General features: G+C 41.9%; 1 protein-coding gene across 2 annotated transcripts in view; it reads right to left on the minus strand.

The window, feature by feature from the left end:
- Positions 1–20,512, minus strand: part of pold1 (polymerase (DNA directed), delta 1, catalytic subunit) — a 234,870-nt gene that overhangs the window by 23,454 nt on the left and 190,904 nt on the right. For both annotated transcript variants that reach the window (XM_063063296.1, XM_063063297.1), the window contains exons 25-26: positions 6,223–6,275; positions 1,492–1,589 (exon numbers count right to left, since the gene is read on the minus strand). In XM_063063296.1, the coding sequence (XP_062919366.1) occupies positions 1,492–1,589; positions 6,223–6,275 (151 nt within the window). The remainder of the gene's footprint in view (positions 1–1,491; positions 1,590–6,222; positions 6,276–20,512) is intronic.

Below are 20,512 nucleotides of genomic sequence, written 5' to 3' on the forward strand. Positions count from 1 at the left end.
CCACCTATCACCTCCCAGCGTCCTACTTCCTTTTCACCTGGTCTCAGATATAATCTCCCAGCTTCCCACCTCATCCCCCCTCTCATACCCGGTCTCATCTATCACCTGCCAGCTGGTACTCACCCCTCCCACCCCCATCCCATCTTCTTATTCTGGCTTTTTCCCTTTCCCTCCCAGTCCCGATGAAGAGTCTCCACCCAAAACATTGACTGCTTCTTCCTCTCCATAGATGCTGTCTGACCTGCTGAGTTCCTCCAGCATTTTGTGTGTGTGTGGCTCTGGATCTCCAGCACCCGCAGAATCTCTTGCATTAACTATTAATAAAGGCCATGTTCTTCTGAGGAACTACTGCGTAAAAACACAAAACTCTAGTCAAAGTCTCAAACCTTGACGTCAGATGTCAGTTGCTGCATTACCATTGATCTCATTACCCTGACTGAACAGGTAGGAGGAGGTCGGGTAAGTTTATCACCGTCCATTTTGGAAAGCACAAATACTGACGTGGCTGACAGAGGCAGGACCAAACTCACAGATAACACTCAACATTAATGTCAGTGGGAAAGATTATCAAGATGAGCTTTATTTATCACATGTACATTGAAACATATCGTGACAGGCAGTGTTTGCATGAATGACCAAAGCCTGAGGATGTGGTGAGGGCAGCACACAAGTGTCACCATGCTTCCAGTGCCAACGTAGTATGCTCACAACTTACCAAACCTAACCTGTACATCTTTGGAATTGGGAGGAAACCAGAGCACCCAGAGGAAATCTACATGGTCACGGGCAGAACATACAAACTCCTTAGCGACAGCGACGGGAACTGAACCCTGATCGCTGGTGGTGTAAAGCGTTACGCTAATGTGTACACTTCACCAGATACAACCTTGAGATCCATTTTCTTGCAGGCATTGATGGTAGAACAAAGAAATACAATCGAATTAATGAAAAACTACACACAAAGACTGACAAACAAAAAATGTGCAAAAGAAGACAATCTGTACAAATAAAAAAAGTGTTAGCCTTCAGGATAAAGGAGAGAAAGAAAAATCCTTTAAAAATCATTTAGTACTGCCACATTCTACCCTGAGAATACAAAGACACAATAATCTGCTTTGTATTCACTGGCTGTGCACAGCAGGGAGGGAATCATAGAGCACAGAAAATCAAAAAGGTTAAAATATCAGGGATCAAAATGGTAAAATTAAGTAAATTAGTGCCTTGAATCTATTCCTCAATTACTTATATTAAGGTGGATCTGAGTCCTAACTCCATGTACCCTCACATTTCTCTAAACTTCTGGTGAAACCCAAAACTACTGAGATTAAATGCCACATTTGGGATTTGTCAGTTGTAGGAGGAACAGGTTCTGAGCAAGACAGTGCCATGGTCCCAATAAAGATAGGATTCATGGTTCAGCGGGTTCTGATTTATAGTGATTTCAATAAGGTACAATATGCTAACAATGAAAATGTGGGGTTCACTTCTTACCTAGTGCAAAGGACATCCTCGTGCAGGCTGCCCTGACATCGCTGGCACTGTGTCCACAAACGTGAAAACTTCTCCTCTAGGAGTTTCAGCTGAGATATCTGAAAGAGAGGAAAGGGGTGGGGTGAGGAGGAAAACTGCAGATATCTGTAGTAAAAAAGATAACGTCAGACAGTACAGCATAGGAACGCGCCCTTTGGCCCACAATGTCATTCCAAATTAATTAAACACTTAACTAAGTCATTCTCTTCTGCCCCAACTATGAAGGCCAACACTCCATACACCTTAACTGTGGACTTGGACCCCAGGATCCCTCTGTTCCTCCACACTGCTAAAAATTCTGCCATTAACTCTGTACTCTTTAAGTTCAACCTTCCAAGGTGAATCACTTCACACTTTTCCAGGTTGAACTCCATCTGCCACTTCTCAGCCCAGCTCTGAACTCTGTTAATAACTCATTGTAACCTATGACAACCTCCAACACTATCCACAAGTGTACCAAACTTCGTATCCTCTGCAAACTCACTAACCACCTTTCCACTTCCTCATCTAAGTCATTGATAAAAATCTCAAAGAGCAGGGGTCCCAGAACAAATTCCAGTGGAACACCAATGGTCACCCAGGTAGAAGGCAATCATCTACTACCACCCCATTCTTTCTGCACGCAAGCCAATTCTGAATCCACACAGCCAAGGAGTTTCCAATGGAAATGTGGACACAGTTACTTTTCAGAGGAGTAGGGTGACTGTAAGGATAAGGCACAGGAGAGGACGGAATGTCCCAGAAAGCTGCTCCGCCATTATTATGATATTGAAAAAGTTTAATTTCAACTCCATCTACTACACTGTATATCAGTTCAAAATAAATTTATGATCAAAGTACATACATATATGTCACGATATACTATCTTGAGATTCATTTTCTTGCAGGCATTCACAGTAGAACAGAGAAGTACAATAGAATCAATGAAAAACTACACACAAGGACTGAGAGCAAATATGTAAAAGACAAACTGTGCAAATGAAAAGATAAGTAATACCGAGAACATGAGTTGTAGAGTCCTTGAAAGTGAGTCTGGAGGTTGTGGATTCAGTTCAGAGTTGAGGTGAGTGAAGTTATCTACACTGGATTAGGAGCCTGATGGTTGAAGGGTAATAACTGTTCCTGAACCTAGTGGTGTGGGACCTAAGGTTCCTGTACTTCCTTCCCAGTGGCAGCAGCGAGAAGAGAGTATGGCCTGGATGGTGGGGTTCCTTGATGATGGATGCTGCTTTCTTGTGGCAGCGCTCTTTGTAGGAGTGCTCAATGGTGGGGAGGACTTTGCCTGTGATGAACTGGGCTTTATCCACTACCTTTTGTAGGAATCCTTTGATTCATAATGTCCAAAAAACTAATTTATCATTCTTGAATATATCCAGGAACTGAGCTTTCATGTGTCTTGGAAACATATTTCCTAAAAACCACAGAAAACAAGAGTAGATTGCACAGGCAAAAGGCACTGCCACCACATCTGCCCAATTGCCATCAGCCCTCAACGCCTCTAGTTCATGCCTTGAACTCAACCTTGAATGTATAATTTGACTTGAGAATCCTTTGAGGTACAGAATTTCAATGCTTCACATCTCAAGTTCTTAATTCAGTCCTATGTTGTGACTTGTATTCTTGAAACTACTTCCCTCTATCACAATCAGAATTAGTATCACTAACATGTGTTGTGAAATTTGGTGTTTTGTGGAAGCAGTACATTGCAATAGATAATATAAGAAATAAGAAATATATATATAAAAAATTAAGCGAACAGTACAAAAAGAGAGCCAAAAAAAGTGAGATAGTGTTCATGGGTTCCTTGCTCATTCAGAAATCTGATGGCGGAGGGGAAGGCACTGTTCCTGAAACGTCTTCAGGATTTTGTACCTCCTCTCTGATGGGTGAAATGAAAAGAGAACATATCCTTGATGGTAGGGGTCCGTAACGACGGAAACTGCCTTTTGCAGATGTCCATGATGGTGGGACATTGAAACCTCATTAAAAGATAATATACTATTCTGGATGAAAAAATATTCTCTTCATCTCAGTGCTGAACAGGGGTGCATTTTGTTTGCAATCTCTGTGTGCTCTCCCTGGGACATTAACAAGTGCAGAATTTCCTGCTCTCACATTTTCATCACAACCAACCCAGTTATTATAACTAATTCAGCTGTGTCACCTTCAGCCTCCAGGTGATTTGGCAGATTTCACAGTCCCACAATGAAGATCACCACCCTATAACAAAAATATCCAGCTACATTGGGGGAATACCATCAACAGATTAATGAATCCAAAATAAGAACAATGTTTTAATTTTATTGGAAACTCCCTTACCTTTCAAATGCTAATTGCTACCACCTCAGTTTACACCTGTATTAGTGAGGCTAGTCCAAGTTCTCAATTTCAAAGTACGCCTAGCAAGGATGAATGATCCGAGGATGGGAATGCATGCAGCCAACATAGTCGAGGAGCCCTCCCACATCTGCCATTCAGTCTTCTTTCCCCCCCCCCTTCCATCAGGCAGAAGATACAAAAGCCTCAGAACACATACTATCAGGTCAAAGACAGCTTGATTACAGCTGTTACAAGACTCTTGAAAGGTGAACTCTGATCTCTCAGTCTTTCCACTTGCACCTGATTTGTCTACATACTGCAGTTTCTCTGTAACTGGAACATTATGTTCTACCTTCCATTATTGTTTTCCTTTTGTACTACCCCAATGTACTTAGCTATGGAATGATTTGTCTAGATGTCACACAGGAGATTACCCCAGTGCACGTGACAATAAAAAAACTATTACTAATATCTTCAGAACAATTTTATTTTAAACCACATTCTAAGTCTAGGGTCCTGCTGACAGTGGACACTAAGAGAAAGTGTAACACATCAAGAAACTGCAGATTTATGGACACGGCTCCGCACATCACAGAAACCAGCCTCCACTTGACACTTCTCACTGCTCACTAAAGCAGTCAATATAATCAAAGATCCCACCCACCCTAGTTATTCTCTCTTTTCTCCATTCCCATCAGGCAGAAGATACACAAACCTGAAAGCACATACCATCAAGATCAAGGACAACTTCTATCCTGCTATTATAAAAAAAATTAATTGGTCCCTTAGTATGATAAGGTGGATTCTTAACTTCACAACCTGACTCATGTGACATTGCACCTTAGTGTCTAACAACACTGCACTTTCTCTGAAACAATAACACTTTATTCTGCATTCTGTTATTACTTTTCAATGCACTGTTGTGATGAAATAATTTGTATGGAAGGCATGCAAAACAAGTTTTTCACTGTACCGTTTTAGACATGACAATAATAAACCAATTTTCTACCAGTTGGCTAGCAGTGAATTATAGACTAGAATCCACCCGAGAAGTTCAGTGATAACGCATTCAAAGCTTCCATTCATTACCCTTATATGGATTATTTATTGTGAAGAGTCCTCACAATGAATTTAAGATCAACACTTTGAAATACTACTTGATGCTATCTGACCTGTTAGGCGTGTCTAACCTCGTTATTTAGTTGCCTTGTGTTCTACAAGGCTAACTTACCATGAGTATTATTGCTATTAATACCATAGCGATGAACTCCCCTTTTGCTCGAGTGGATGAGACTCTTCTGCTAACTGGGAGTAGTTGAATTCATCCACCAAATTCCCTCCTAACCTTCTGTGCTTTAACATCAAGTCCCGTATGCCCCATATAATGTTAACAACGCCTTCCGTAATCCAAGCCTTTGATAATCTTCTAAAGCTGCATTGCCTAGATTTCAACCAAATATCAGAGATTCTTAACATTTTTATCTAAACATAAAGAATATAAATGAACTTAAAAATGCACTTGATGTGTATAAATTCTTAAATTTAAAATGAAAAAACATTATTGTGGTTCTATTGTGGTTACCACCATGACTGGATCCTGCTTTTAACTAGGCTATGAAGATCTGTTCTAGTACCTCCAGAGTTTCTTGCTTAGATCAACTAGCAAAATAAAACTAGAATTAAAGTAACTGTTTATTAGTGGCATAGAAAAATACCTTCCCCTTCATACATATTCTACAAAATGCAATGAGAACTACATATAGAGATGCAACAACTTGACACATAGATACACATCAGAAGAGTCAGTGTTTTTAATGTTCACCTGGACAATGATTTGGATTCACCAGGTACCACATAGGAGAAATAACCAAATTATGATAGTAACTCCTGTGTGAAACTTGAATCCAAAACTGTCAAGGTGAGATACTTGTCAACTGAGCCAACTAGTACACTCTTTGTGTGAAGTCTTTTTTCCTATTAAACTACTGATGTAACAGAGCTGAATTTTGGTCAATTGTTTTAGAAAATAGAACACCACAGCACAGGCTGTTCAGCCCACAATGTTGTGTCAACCTTTTAACCTACTCTAAGATCAGTCTAACCCTGCCCTCATAAAAAGCCCTCCATTTTTCTATATATACCTATCTAACAGCTTCTTAAGTATCCCTAACGTATCTGCCTCTATCAGCACCCCTGGCAGGGTGTTCCACACACCCAGCACTCTCTAACTTATCTCTAACATCCCCCATATACTTTCCTCCAGTCACCTTACAATTGAATACTGTATAAATAAAGCCACAAATTCCACTGAGGAATAATACTACCTGAATCTCTTCTCTCCATACCTAATATATTATGATACTTAAATCATACCTCCTTCTGATACAGCTCAGACTGACGAGACATACAGTAGCTGCATACAGCACCTGTAGAGAAAACAGAAATTCCAGAAAACAATTTGAAATCGCTTTCCAAACAAATAGTGCAGATTCCTAGACAGAAGCTATTAAGGCTTAAAATTTGTACACAAAATCACTTGCACGAATGCTAGCTGTACAGAGAGACGTTAGTAACCCATTTAGTCCTCTTTTAGTACAGCCAATCTGCATTTTAATTTGATTCACCCATCTTTGATCATAGTCCATAATGGTCGACAAATCAATTGTGAAATTTCCAATTAACACACAGCCTCAAGGGCTTACAAGGGGAGGTGGACCAGTTTTCAACCATGCTGTGAGAGAAACACTGGATTAAATGGCATTTAAAAATTTATGAAGGCTATATAACAGTCCACATCATTGTTTCTGTAGTGATGTGGAGTGCTGAGAGTATTTGACACTTAATTACTTCAAATTTCCAATGATAGTTTGTTTTTACAATTTACCATGTATTAAGCATTAAATAAATTTCAGCATATAAAGCTCAGAATAAATTTATTATTAATGTATGTATACGTCACCATATACTACCCTGAGATTCACTTTCTTGTGGGCATTCACAGCAGAACAAAGGTATACTGACTAAGTCGGAGGAGATACTTCCAGTGACATAAACTAACTAGCTTAATTTTATTATTTCTTATAATGATAAAAAAAACAAAACATGCATATCATTCAGCAAAAAAAAAGGTTAGCAATGGACAAACATATTAATCTATTTTTTGAACAGGTGTTTTTCTTTTAAGCATTAAACTTCCTCCTTTGATCTTTCTGACTTATTGCTGATCTCTGGTATACTACTTCACCGTTCATCTACTGCCCTATTTCAGATGCAATGCAACATGCCTTTGCCCACCATCATGTACGTCCATACACCTCCACTGCTGATTACACCAAAGGCCCAGGTGAGGTTGCCAGAGCGAACTGTGCTAAAGGGATAGATTCTAAATTTGGAAATTGTTAAAACATCTCTTGTTCATTTCTGCTTCTCATCACTCAACCACCAGTAGCCATTGCTTTAGATGCCAAAAGCCTAAGCTTTAGACTTTTAAAAGGAGAATGGTACAGCACAGTACAGGCTATTCAGCTCACAACATTGTGCCGACCTTTTAACATACTCTAAGATCAATCTAACTCTTCCTTCCCACATAGCCCTCCCTTCTCTTCCATTCATGTGCCTATCTAAAGAGTCTCTTAAATGTCCTTAACATATCTGCCTCCACCATCACAGCTGGCAGCATGTTCCACACAGCCACAGCTCTTTGTACAACAAAATCTACTTCTGACATCCACCTCTCCCCCTATAGTTTCTTACAACAGCCTTAAAATTGTGCTCCCTCGTATTAGCCATTTTTGCCCCGGAAAAAGTCTCTGGCTATCCACTCTTATCGATGCCTCTTATCATTTTCTACTCCTCTATCAGGTCATCTCTCATCCTCCTTCACTAAGAGAAAAGGATAGGTTGCTCAACCTCTCCTCATAAGACATGGTCTCTAATCCAGAGAGCATCATCCTCTGCACCCTCTCTCAAGCTTCCACATCCTTCCTACAATGAGGTAACCAGAACTGAACATAATTCTCCAAGTGTGGTCAAATCAGATTTTTAAAGAGCTGCAGTATTACCTCATGGCTGTACACCTTCTTAACCACCTTATCAACCTGAGAGGCAACTTTGAGGGATCTACTTGACTCTTTCTTCATTTGTTGTTCAGCAAATCCAATGGGAAAACACAGCTTTCAACCCAGACATTCAATGGCATTACCATCAGTGAATCTCCCATTATCAATATCCTCGATGTTACTAGTGATCAGAAACTGAACTGAAGTAGCAAATGTGTTATAAGAGCAGATCAGATGCTGGGATCCCTGATGTGAGTAATTCACCTTCTCTAACTCCCCAAAAAATGCCTACGATCTGTAAAGCTCAAGTCGGGAACACTCTGCACTAACCTCAATGAGTACAGCTTCAACAACATTCAAGAAACTATAAATTATACAGGGTGTAGCAGACTCACCTCCACAACCATTCTCTCATGGCACCACCTAACTACAGTCTGTACCACTTACAGGATGAAACGGATCCAAACTACTTGGACAGCAGCTTCCAAACCCACCTCTTCTAGCTAGAAGGCTAAGGGCAACAAAAGCAATGGGAACTCTGCTACCTACAAGCTACAGTAGCGTAGCAGTTAGCGTAACGCTATTACATCACCTGTGAACTGGTTTCCATTCAGCCACCGTCTAAGGATCATAAGGCACAGCGGGAAAGTTAGGTCATTCTGCCTATCGAATCTGCTCAATAATTCCATCGTGGCTGATTTATTGTCCCTCTCAACCCCATTTTTCTGCCTTGTCCCTGTAACCCTTGATGCCCTTACTATTCAAGAACCTATCAATCTCCACTTTAAATATACCCAATGACTTGGTCCCCACAGCTGTCTGTGGCAATGAACTCCAGAGATTCACTCCTCTCTGGTGAAAGGAACTCCTTCTCATCTCTGTTCTAAAGGTACACCTTTCAATTCTGAGGCTGTGCCCTCTGGTATGACTCCAATATTGGAACCATCGGTTCTAGGTCCACTCTAGCTAGGCCTTTCAATATTGCGTAGGTTTCAATGAGGTGCCCCCCACCCACTGCAACATTCCTCTAAACTCCAGCGAGTACAGACCTAGAGCCATCAAACACTCCTTATACATCGACTCTCAAACTGCTTCGCTTCTCACATTTGTTGCCTGATCTGTTGAATATTTCTAGTTATTTCTTCCATTTTCATTTTATGTTGTCAGTCCAATTCTGTTCATTTGTTTCTGTAAGGAACAACACAAAGTAATTTGCAGGCACGATATTGTTCCAACCTGTAACTAACCTCAGAGATGTGGTCTTCTCTGGTAGCTGCTCCATAACTGCATATACCATGGTTCCTCATTTAAATGTATATAATACAATGGAATATAGTCATCAATGAAGTCTGATTTCACAGTAAGTTCCGTTTATAGAAACACAGAAAATAAGTGCAGGAGCAGGCCATTCAGCCCTTCGAGCCTGCACCGCCATTCAGTACGATCATGGCTGATCATCCAAATCAGAACCCTGTACCTGCCTTCTCTCCATACCCCCGATCCCTTTAGCCACAAACGCCATATCTAACTTCCTCTTAAATATAGCCAATGAACTGGCCTCAATGATATACATCATTGAGGGCTGCTCTTAAATAGATTAATTGAGAAGCTTTATTTGTCCAGTGAACATCATAATTTACAGAGAAATGCATTGTTTTGCGTCACCAACCAACCCAGTCCAACAACTGAGCTGAGGACAGTCCTCATGTTTCCGGCAGCAGCATAGCATGCCCACAGCTTACTAACCCGTACGCCTTTAGAATGGGGAAGGGAAGGGAGCGTCCGGAGGAAATCCGCAATGTCAAGGGTCAGCATACAAACTCCTTACAGATAAGTGGGAATCAAATCCCGACTGCACTAATTCAGCAAGGACTTCTCACATGAATCCAAAAAATACGCATGGTTACCTAATGGGAAAGCCTTAAGCCTAAATGCAATTCCAAGCAGATATAAAAATAATAAGAATTACTTGGGCACAATCCCAAAATCTATGAATCAACTCTGATTATCCTTCAAAAGAGAACTGGATAGGGAAGGATGCTCAAGGTAATGATTGGTAGGGTGTGTGGAATGTGTTGCCAGGGGAGGTGGTAGAGGCAGATACGTTAGGGACATTTTAGAGACTCTTAGATAGGCAAATTGATGATAGAGGGCTATACAGGAGGGAAGGGTTAGATTGATCTTAGAGTAGGTTAAAAGGTTAGCACAACATTATTGCTTGAAGGACCTGTACTCTACTGTTCTACGTAATGTGATAATGAGGATGATAATATGCCACAAGCTACCTCAAGCCCTCTCTACCTTTCAGAATGATCAGGGCTTTCTTTCCTATTCTTGCACTCTCTATTTCTACACTGTCAGTTACCCAAGGGCAGACTCAATGACACATCTCCAGAACCCTGAGGTACAGAGTTCCAAATAGAAAATAAAATGCTCTTTATTTTGACATTCTTCATCTTGAACCCAAGATGACGGCACGATAGTGACACTATCACGGTGCCAACTGCAAAGATCGGGGTTCAGTTCCTGCCGCTGTCTATAAGGAGTTTGCACTTTCTCCCCATGACAGTGTGGGTTTCCTCCGGGTGCTCTGGATTCCTCCCACATCCAATGATGTGTAGTCAGAGCTAGTGAGTTGTGAGCATGCTGTGTTGGGACCAGAAGCATTGAATTACTTGCAGGCAGTCCCCAGGATAACCCTTGTTGATTTAATTTGACACAAACGATGCATCTCACTGTACATTTTGATGTACATGTGACAAATAAAGCTCTAGGTTCCAGAAAAAGAAAAACTGGGGGGGGGGGGGGGAACTGCTGGCTATATATCTGATGCAGTATAGTTTAGACAGTACCAGCAATGACACATGTAGTTACATTTCATCATACTTAATAAAAGGTTACTAATCACAGAGGTGTTAACATACAAATTGTTGTTTTCCTGTGTTTTTTTTCCATCTGTAAAGCCCTCCCTCTGTTCTCACTATCTCATCTGGTACCTGTCAATAAAGGAGAGAAGAGTATAGAGATTTAAAAGAGACCTGAGAAGTAATTTCTTTACAAAGAGGGTACGGCACATCCGGAATAAGCTGCCAGAAGAAGTGGACGAGGCAGGTACAATTGCAACTGCGAGGAAGCATTTAGATATGTACATGGAAAGGAGAGGCCAAGAGGGTTGTGGGCTAAACTGGGACTTGGAAGGAAGGACGCTGTGGTCAGTATGGACTGAAGGGCCTACTTCTGAATCGTATTATTCTATGACTCTATGCAATCCCATGATATGGCGTCAGGATTATGAGTGATATTGGAAAACTAGCTGGTAGAATGAGGAACTTCTCAGCCTTGAGTCTGACCACAGGAAATGAGAGCGACTCAAGGAGACTCTGGGCTGTAAGCCTTCTATTCTCGAACAAGGGAAACTCCAGACCATCAACTTGGGTAGGCTTTAGTGGGGAGAGGGTGGGGGAAAGAGAAGTTATAGTGTAAGTTTGTCTTAATAAGTCTAGGATTATAGAGGTGTTTAAAATCCTGAGGGGTATGCACTGAGCCTTTTTTCCAGGGCTGGGGAATCAAGAATTAGAAGGCACTATTTTAAGGTGAGAGAGGGCAATTTTTTTTATATACAAAGGGTGGTATATATGTGGTCAAGGTACCAGAGGAAGTGGCTGAGACAGGTACAATCCAAGATTTCAAAGACAGTTATACAGGTATGTGGATAGGGAAGGTTCAGAGGGATATGGTCCAAAGGCTTCCATATCAGACTAGATTGGATGGGCAGCTTGGACCAATCGGCTTAAGGGTTGTTTCGATCTTGAATGACTTAATAAATTCCATTTGAAACCTAATTATATTATTCCCCTGAATATACTCTTGCTGAGGTCTGATTCAAGTCATCCAAGAGACCTTTCCTCGATCTGTAGACCACACCTTATTGGGTTAGCAGGCTGAAGTACATCAGGTGAAGGATGGGGGCAAGGGGCAGGCGAATCTCCCAGCCATGAACAGCCAAGCCCTAATGCAATCATTCCACACGCTGCAGATAGAAATACTCTATCTTATGTGATATAAAGGAAAGCCAGCTGCACCTTTGCCTTGAGATGACAGCCAATATTATTGCACACCCTCCCTCAGACAGGATGCCAATAGGGCAACAGATAACTTGTGATTCACCCTACAGCAATTTTTTTTAAAACATACAAAGGTAGATAGGGAAACTGTTTCAATTAGCAGGAGGTTGGTAGCATCAGAATCAGGTTTACTGACACAGTGGCAGCAGTACATTGGAGGCACAGTTATAAGTTACAATAAAATAATTATTATGCAAAGGAGGAATAGTGAGGTAGTGCTGTGATCATTCAGGAATAGGCTGGAGAGAGGGGAAGAAGCTGTTCATAAAATGTTGAGTGGAGGTTTTCAGGACCCTGATGATAACAATGAGAAGAGGGCAAGCCCCAGATGGTGAGGGTCTTTAATGATGAATGCTGCCTTCTTGAGGCATTGTCTTTTGAAGATATCCTCAATGGTGGGAGAGTTCTGCCTGTGATAGAGCTAGCTGTGTCTACAACACTCCACACAGCCTCTAAAGAATTCTGCATTGGGGCTTCCATACCAGGCTGTGATGTAATCAGTTAGAATGCTCTCTATGGTACATCTGTAGAAATTTGCTGGAGTTTTTGGTGACAAATCAAATCTTGTCCAACTCCTAATGAAATACAGCCACTGCCATGCCTATGTCATGATAGGCCTAGGACAGATGTTGGCACTCAGCACTTGAACATACTCATTCATTCCACTGCTAACCCCTGAATGAGGAATGGTGTGTGTTCTCCTGATTTCCCCTTCTTAAGGAGGTGTTTTCACTGACCTGTACTGACTGTGGTCTCCATTTGAGGAAGTCAAGATTCCAGTTGCAGAGGGAGGTACGGAGGACCAAGTTTTGAAACGTGTTGATTTGTACTGAGGGAACGATGGTGTTAAACACTGAACTGAAGTCGATCAACAGCAGCCTGACATGGGTATTGCTGCTGTCCAGGTGGTCCAAGTCCAAGTGGAGAGCCAGTCTACATCTGCTGTAGACTTACTGTGATGGGAGGCGTGAACAATCTCTCAAAGTTGTACTCATTACTTAATCACAGTTATCAGTACAACTAATCAGTAGACGTTGAGGCAGATCACCCTGCTCTTCTTGGGTATCAGTGTGACTGATGTCCTTTTGAGATGGATGGTAACCTTTGACTGCAGTACTGGAGAGACTGAAGATGGCTGAACCAAAGACACAGTTAAGATAACTGGCTGATAAAAAAGGTAGAGAGGTTGCTGAGTACTGCCTACGATTAATGTGGCAGCAGATTAACAGCACCTTTCTGAACGGTACACCTGAAAAGAATAGGAATGTAGGGAGAGGTAGAGAGAACATGGAGTGGGATTATTTCATAGCTGAGCTGCCTGGTGCTTGGGGAAAACTATCAACATAACCAATGAGCCCGGCTACCCCGGTCATTCTCTCCTGTCAGGAATAAGAAGCTAAAGCTTGAGAACAAAGACCACTGTTATTCCACTGTTATCAGTCTCTTGAACAGACCCGTCATACTGTAAAGATGAACTTTTGATCTTCCAATCAATCTCATCACAGCCCTTGCACTGTATTTATCTACAGTGCCTATCAAAAATATTCACCCACGCCCCCCCCTTAGAAGTTTTCATGTTTTATTTTACAACATTGAATCACAGTGGATATAATTTGGCTTTTTTGACACTGACCAACAAAAAAAGACTCCAGCATAAAATGAAAACAGATCTCTACAAAGTTTTCATTTTACATGAAATTAATTACAAATATAAAACACAAAATAATTGATTGCATAGACAATCACCCCCTTCAAGTCAATATTTAGTAGTTGAACCTCTAGCAGCAATTATAGCCTTAAGTCTGTGTGGACAGGTTTCTATCAGCTTTGCACATCTGGACAGTGCAATTTTCCCCCATTCTTCCTTACAAAATTGCTCAAACTCTGTCAGATTGCATGATTGTGAGTGAACAGTCCTTTGCAAGTCCAACCACAAATTCTCAATTGGATTGAGGTCTGGATTCTGACTTGGCCATTGCATGACATTAACTTTGTTGTTATTAAGCCATTCATGTGTAGCTTTGGCTTTATCCTTGGGGTCATTGCCTTGCAGGAAAACAAATCTTCTCCCAAGTTGAAGCCCTCTTGCAGACTGCATCAGGTTTTCCTTCAGGATTTCCCTGTATTTTGCAGTTTTACCCTCTACCTTCACAAGCCTTCCAGGGCCTGCTGAAATGAAGCATCCCAACTGCATGATGCAGTCACCACCATGCTTCACAGCAGGGATGGTGTGTTTTTGATGATCTGCGGCATTTGACTTACAGCAAACATACTGTTTAGTCTGATGGCCAAAAAGCTCAATTTTGGTTTCTTCCAGCTGACTTCAGACTCTCCCATATTCCTTCCGGCAAACTCTTGCTGAGTTCATGCCAGTTTTTTTTCCTCCAACAGTGGCTTTCTCTTTGCCAGTCTCCCATAAAGCTACGACTGGTGAAGCACCCGGGCAACAGTTGTATGTACAGTCTCTCCCATCTCAGCCACTGAAGCTTGTAACTCTAGAGTTGTCATAGGTCTCTTGGTGGCCTCCCTCACTAGTCCCCTTCTTGCGTGATCATTCAGTTTTTGAAGATGGCCTGCTCTCGACAGATTTGCAGCCATACCATATTCTTTCCATTTCTTGATGATTGACTTAACTGTACCACAAGAGATATTCAGTGACTTGGAAATGCTCTTGTATCCATCTCCTGACTTGTGCTTTTCAATGACCTTTTCGCAGAGTTGTGTGGAATGTTCTTTTGTCTTCACGGTGTAGTTTTTGCCAGGATACTGACTCACCAACAGTTGGACCTACCAGATAGAAACATAGAAAATAGGTGCAGGAGTAGGCCATTCGGCCCTTCGAGCCTGCACCGCCATTCAGTATGATCATGGCTGATCATCCAACTCAGAACCCTGTGCCTGCCTTCCCCCTAATAACCCCTGATCCCTTTAGCCACAAGGGCCATATCTAACTCCCTCTTAAATATAGCCAATGAACTGGCCTTAACTGTTTCCTGTGGCAGAGAATTCCACAGATTCACCACTCTCTGTGTGAAGAAGTTTTTCCTCATCTCGGTCCTGAAAGGCTTCCCTTTTATCCTCAAACTTGTTCTGGACTTCCCCAACATTGGGAACAATCTTCCTGCATCTAGCCTGTCCAATCCCTTTAGGATTTTATACGTTTCAATCAGATCCCCCCTCAATCTTCAAATCCATTTGTATTTTTACAACAATCAATTGAAACACCTTGACTGCACACAGTGATCTCCATTTAACTAATTATGTGACTTCTAAAACCAATTGGCTGCAGCGACGATTTGGTATGTCATATTAAAGGAGGTGAATACTTATGCAATCAATTATTTTGTACTTTATATTGTAATTAATTTAGTTCACTTTGTAGAGATCTGTTTTCACTTTGACACGAAAGATCAGAGTCAAAAAAGCTGAATTAAATCCACTGTGATTCAATGTTGTAAAACAATAAAACATGAAAACGTCCGGGGGGGTGGGGTGAATACTTTTTATAGACACTATTCCTACACTGCACTTGCTCTATGACATTATTCAGCATTGTTTTCCTTTGTACTATATCTATGTACTTGTGCATGACCTGTCTGCATGGCATACGAACAAAAGCTTCTCACTGAACCTTGGTACACATGACAATAATAAATCTTCACTCTTACTCCACCTAGTCACGCCTTCACCCTTACTCCAACTAGTCACAGCCTCACCGTCACTGTTTACATATATTCATACTTCAGCAAGTCATCTCTGATATACAATCAACACACATCAAAGTTGCTGGTGAACGCAGCAGGCCAGGCAGCATCTCTAGGAAGAGGTACAGTCGACGTTTTGGGCCGAGACCCTTCGTCAGGACTAACTGAAAGAAGAGTTAGTAAGAGATTTGAAAGTGGGAGGGGGAGGGGGAGATCCAAAATGATAGGAGAAGACAGGAGGGGGAGGGATGGAGCCAAGAGCTGGACAGGTGATTGGCAAAAGGGATATGAGAGGATCATGGGACAGGAGGCCCAGGGAGAAGGAAAAGGGGGAGGGGGGAAAAAACCCAGAGGATGGGCAAGGGGTATAGTCAGAGGGACAGAGGGGGAAAAAGGAGACAGAGAGAGAGAGAGAGAGAGAGAGAGAGAGAGAGAGAAAGAATGTGTGTATATAAATAAATAACGGATGGGGTACGAGGGGGAGGTGGGGCATTAGCTGAAGTTAGAGAAGTCGATGTTCATGCCATCATTTTGGAGGCTACCCAGACGGAATATAAGGTGTTGTTCCTCCAACCTGAGTGTGGCTTCATCTTTACAGTAGAGGAGGCCGTGGACAGACATATCAGAATGGGAATGGGATGTGGAATTAAAATGTGTGGCCAGTGGGAGATCCTGCTTTCTCTGGCGGACAGACCATAGGTGTTCAGCAAAACGATCTCCCAGTCTGCGTCGGGTCTCGCCAATATATAGAAGGCCACATTGTCTGGGTAGCCTCCAACCTGATGGCATGAACAATGACTTCTCTAACTTCCGCTAATGCCCCATCTCCCCCTCGTACTCTATCCGTTATTTATTTATATACACACATTCTTTCTCTCTCTCTCTCTTTCCTTTTTCTCCCTCTGACTATACCCCTTGCCCATCCTCTGGGTTTTCTCCCCCCCCCCCCACTTTTCCTTCTCCCTGGACCTCCTGTCCCATGATCCTCTCATCTCCCTTTTGTCAATCACCTGTCCAGCTCTTGGCTCCATCCCTCCCCCTCCTGTCTTCTCCTATCATTTTGGATCTCCCCCTCCCACTTTCAAATCTCTTACCAGCTCTTCCTTCAGTTAGTCCTGACGAAGGGTCTCAGCCCGAAACGTCGACTGTACCTCTTCCTAGAGATGCTGCCTGGCCTGCTGCGTTCACCAGCAACTTTGATGTGTTTTGCTTGAATTTCCAGCATCTGCAGAATTCCTCATGTTTCCATCTGATATACAATGTTTCTGTGGGGGATAAATCCACAATTCGAAAGGTGGGGTGGAGATACGTCTCTACCAAAGGCGGTGTAATGTGCCGCTTCCTCCGCTAGCCTGCAGGTCACCCTTGGGCAAGGAGTATCACCTGCTTAACCTCTCCCTTCCCCACCCCCCGGATCAGGGTTCTTTTAGCACTTTTTATTGAAGAATAAATATCAGTTAGGACAACCATTTCTTCAAAGTAACACCACTGCCATATTTACATCTCAGACTGCAGATAAAACTTTGTAAAGATTTAAAGGACGGAAACACACCATCACCTTTACAGGTTCTTCTACAGAATGGGAGTGAAAGCTGAGAATGTGCTTATGTGTTCACTTGGTTTAATACCCCATCTACAAGATAATGCCCCCAGAAATATAGCACTCCCTCAGCATTACACCAGAATAGCAATCTATATGTTCACATCTGAGCTCTCAAAATGGGACTTGAGAACCCATGTCTATCTACGGACATGTCATGTTCTGGACTTTGACCTTTGGCTTTGTCCTCTGGACTTACACCCCCATCTGGGCATTGACCCTAATGCTCACTGATCATGGTACCATGACCAAATATTTCTGATCCCAGATTCTTGTCAAGAATGGAAGCTATATGGAGCTTCCCTTGGATTGATGTTAGAGCAAGGGTTCTAACATCCCTTGGTCACAGACCCCTCGATTAATGGTAGGGGTCCAAGACATAACAAAGGTTGTGAACCCCTGTAGACTAAGGTCCCAGTGATGTCAATAGGAGCCAAATGGTACGTTTAAGGGGAGGCTGTGGAATGCAGAGAAGAAACCCATCCTTTACATATAATTGTTAAATAACAGCAATTATTGAGTGGAAGTGGTTTCAGAGATGGCACAAATGAAATCTATTAGAATAAGGATGAAAACTAACAGATTCCAGGAGGTGCAAATCATAAACACAAGAAATTCTGCAGATGCTGGAAATCCAAATCAACACACACAATGCTGGAGGAACTCAACTGACCAAGCAGCATCTATGGAAATGAAGAAACAGCCGACGTTCCGGGCTGAGACCCTTCTTTAGGACTGGAAAGGAAGGAGGATGATGTCAGAACAAATATTTGAGGGGAAGGGGAAGGAGGATAGTTAGAAGGTGATAGGTGAAGCCATGTGGGTAGGAAAGGTAAAGGGCTGGTGAGGAAGGAATCTGATAGGAGAGGAGAATGGACCATAGGAGAAAGGGAAGGAGGAGGGGAAGAGGGACCCGGGGGGAGTGATAGACAGGAGCTGTTCAACATGCATCTGAAGTCCAGGTCAAATTAAAAATGGACAATAAATGCTATTAAAAGTGATGTCCGCATTTCAAGAATTAATTGGTCTCAGTCACAAGTTTGTAGAAATTGTGTCAGTTCTTCTCATAATTAATAAAGATTCATAGCTGATTCCAGAAGAACATTGTGAGTCACTTTGTTTTCTTAGTAACTGTATTATTATCCTCAAACTCATCTGGTTCCCTGCTTAAAAAGCACTTTGCTTTGCATCTTTGCTCTATATAGATTCCTTTTGTGGACTATGCTATTGTTGGGAGAGAATCCAGTTGAATCCCTCTTGCCCACTGACAGTTACATGTCAAACTTTCCCCAGAGCATAAATACCCAGTCACTAATCTAGCTGGCCTTCCTGAAGTAGATCCCCAATGATCACATCAAACAATCTTCATCCTTTCCCAAGGAGAGGGCAACCCCCTGCACCTCCCTTCACTAGTCCCACCCCATGACGTTGTGTTTCCACAACTCTATTTGGCAGCTGACCTACAACCAGCTGCTAGAAAGAGGCTGAGCCAAAATAACTCATTGACCTATTTTTGCTTTGCTTCCCTCTCAATGGTCTCTATACTCTGTTTTCCTCCAAGACGGATCATTCCCTCTGCTCAACATTACTCTCCAAAATCTCCAAAGCAACGACATCTGGTAGGGTCCCCGATATCCCAAACTGAAAGAAATTTGTTCCAATTCAAAACAAAAATAACATAATTATGGACCACCACCTTGACATCCACGTAAATTTAATTATGTTCAACTTGGATCATAACTTTGGTCCCAGGGAGAAATAAAGAAGTCAAGAGTTTCACATTTAGGTGGTAGTGTTAAACAGTAAGTGCCACCGCTGTATGTAAGGAATTTCTCCTGTCACTACCTGGGTTTCCTTTGGGTGCCCCAGTTTTCTCCCACAGTCCAAAGACTTAGGGTTAGGTAAGACTTAGGTAAGAGTGGGTGCTGCAAACGTAGTGACACTTGCCAGCTGCCCCCAGCACAATCTTTGGATTGTACTGGCTGTTGTGGCAAATAACACATTTCAATGCATGCTTCTGTATACCTGTGACAAATAAAACTTATCTGTTAACTTCCATGATGGTAAAATAGAAAGAGATCTGGGATACTCAACAGCGCTTCTACTTCCTTAGGAGTCTGCGGAGATTTGGCACGACAATAAAAACTTTGACAGATGTCTAGTGGAGAGGGTACTGATTAGCTGCATCATGGCCTGGTACAGCAACACTGATGCCTCGGAAAATCCTACAAAAGGTAGTGGAGTTGGCTCAGTACATCATGGGTAAAGCCCTAACAACCACTGAGCACATCTATATGAAACGCTGTTGTAGGAAAGCAGCATCCATCATCAAGAACCCTCACCACCTAGACCATGCTCCTGATGGCAGCAGCGAGAAAGGGAGAAGGTACAAGAACCTCAGGACTCACATCACCGGGTTCAAGAACAGTTACTACCCCTCATCAATCAGGCTCTTAAACAAAAGGGAATAACTACATTCATCTATTGAGATGTTCCTACAACCAACGATCTCACTTTAAGGACTCTTTATCTTGTTATTTCATGTTCTCATTTATTCCTATTTACTTATATTTGCATTTGCACACATTATTGTCTTCTGCACTCCGATTGATCTTTCACTGATCCTGTTATAGTTACAATTCTATAGATTTCCTAAGTATGCACGCAGGAAAAAGCATCATAGGGTTGTATGTGGTGACATATATTTACTTCGAACTCAGTTACTACAGAACACCAGTCAGTAATAAAGACAATTTGATAAGCATTACAGTGCTCTGGTTATATTCCAATTTCAGAACCAAATTGTATTCAAGTTGGCATAAGGTGTTAAACCATTCGAAATCATGCAGATAAGGACCACTTGGATGTAATACAACAGAGGGGTCTCATTACACTGTCTTTTTCCAATCAGATGATTGATCCAAATCAAATGAAACACTCCCACTCTCCCAAGCCTAAAGTTTGTATTTTATTGCCGTCCCACTAAACTTTACCCAAGAAACTATTGGATATCTTGGCATTATCACTGCCATACCCTTATAATCACAATCAGGTTTATTACCACTGACATAGGCCATAAAATTTGTTGTTTTGCAGCAGCAGTACAGTGCAATGCATAAAAAACACTAGGTTAAACTAAATATAACAAAATAAAAATCAATTTAAGTAGTTTAGGAA

This window comes from Mobula hypostoma, chromosome 11, assembly GCF_963921235.1.
Source record: "Mobula hypostoma chromosome 11, sMobHyp1.1, whole genome shotgun sequence".
In the NCBI taxonomy this organism is placed as follows: Eukaryota; Metazoa; Chordata; class Chondrichthyes; order Myliobatiformes; family Myliobatidae; genus Mobula; species Mobula hypostoma.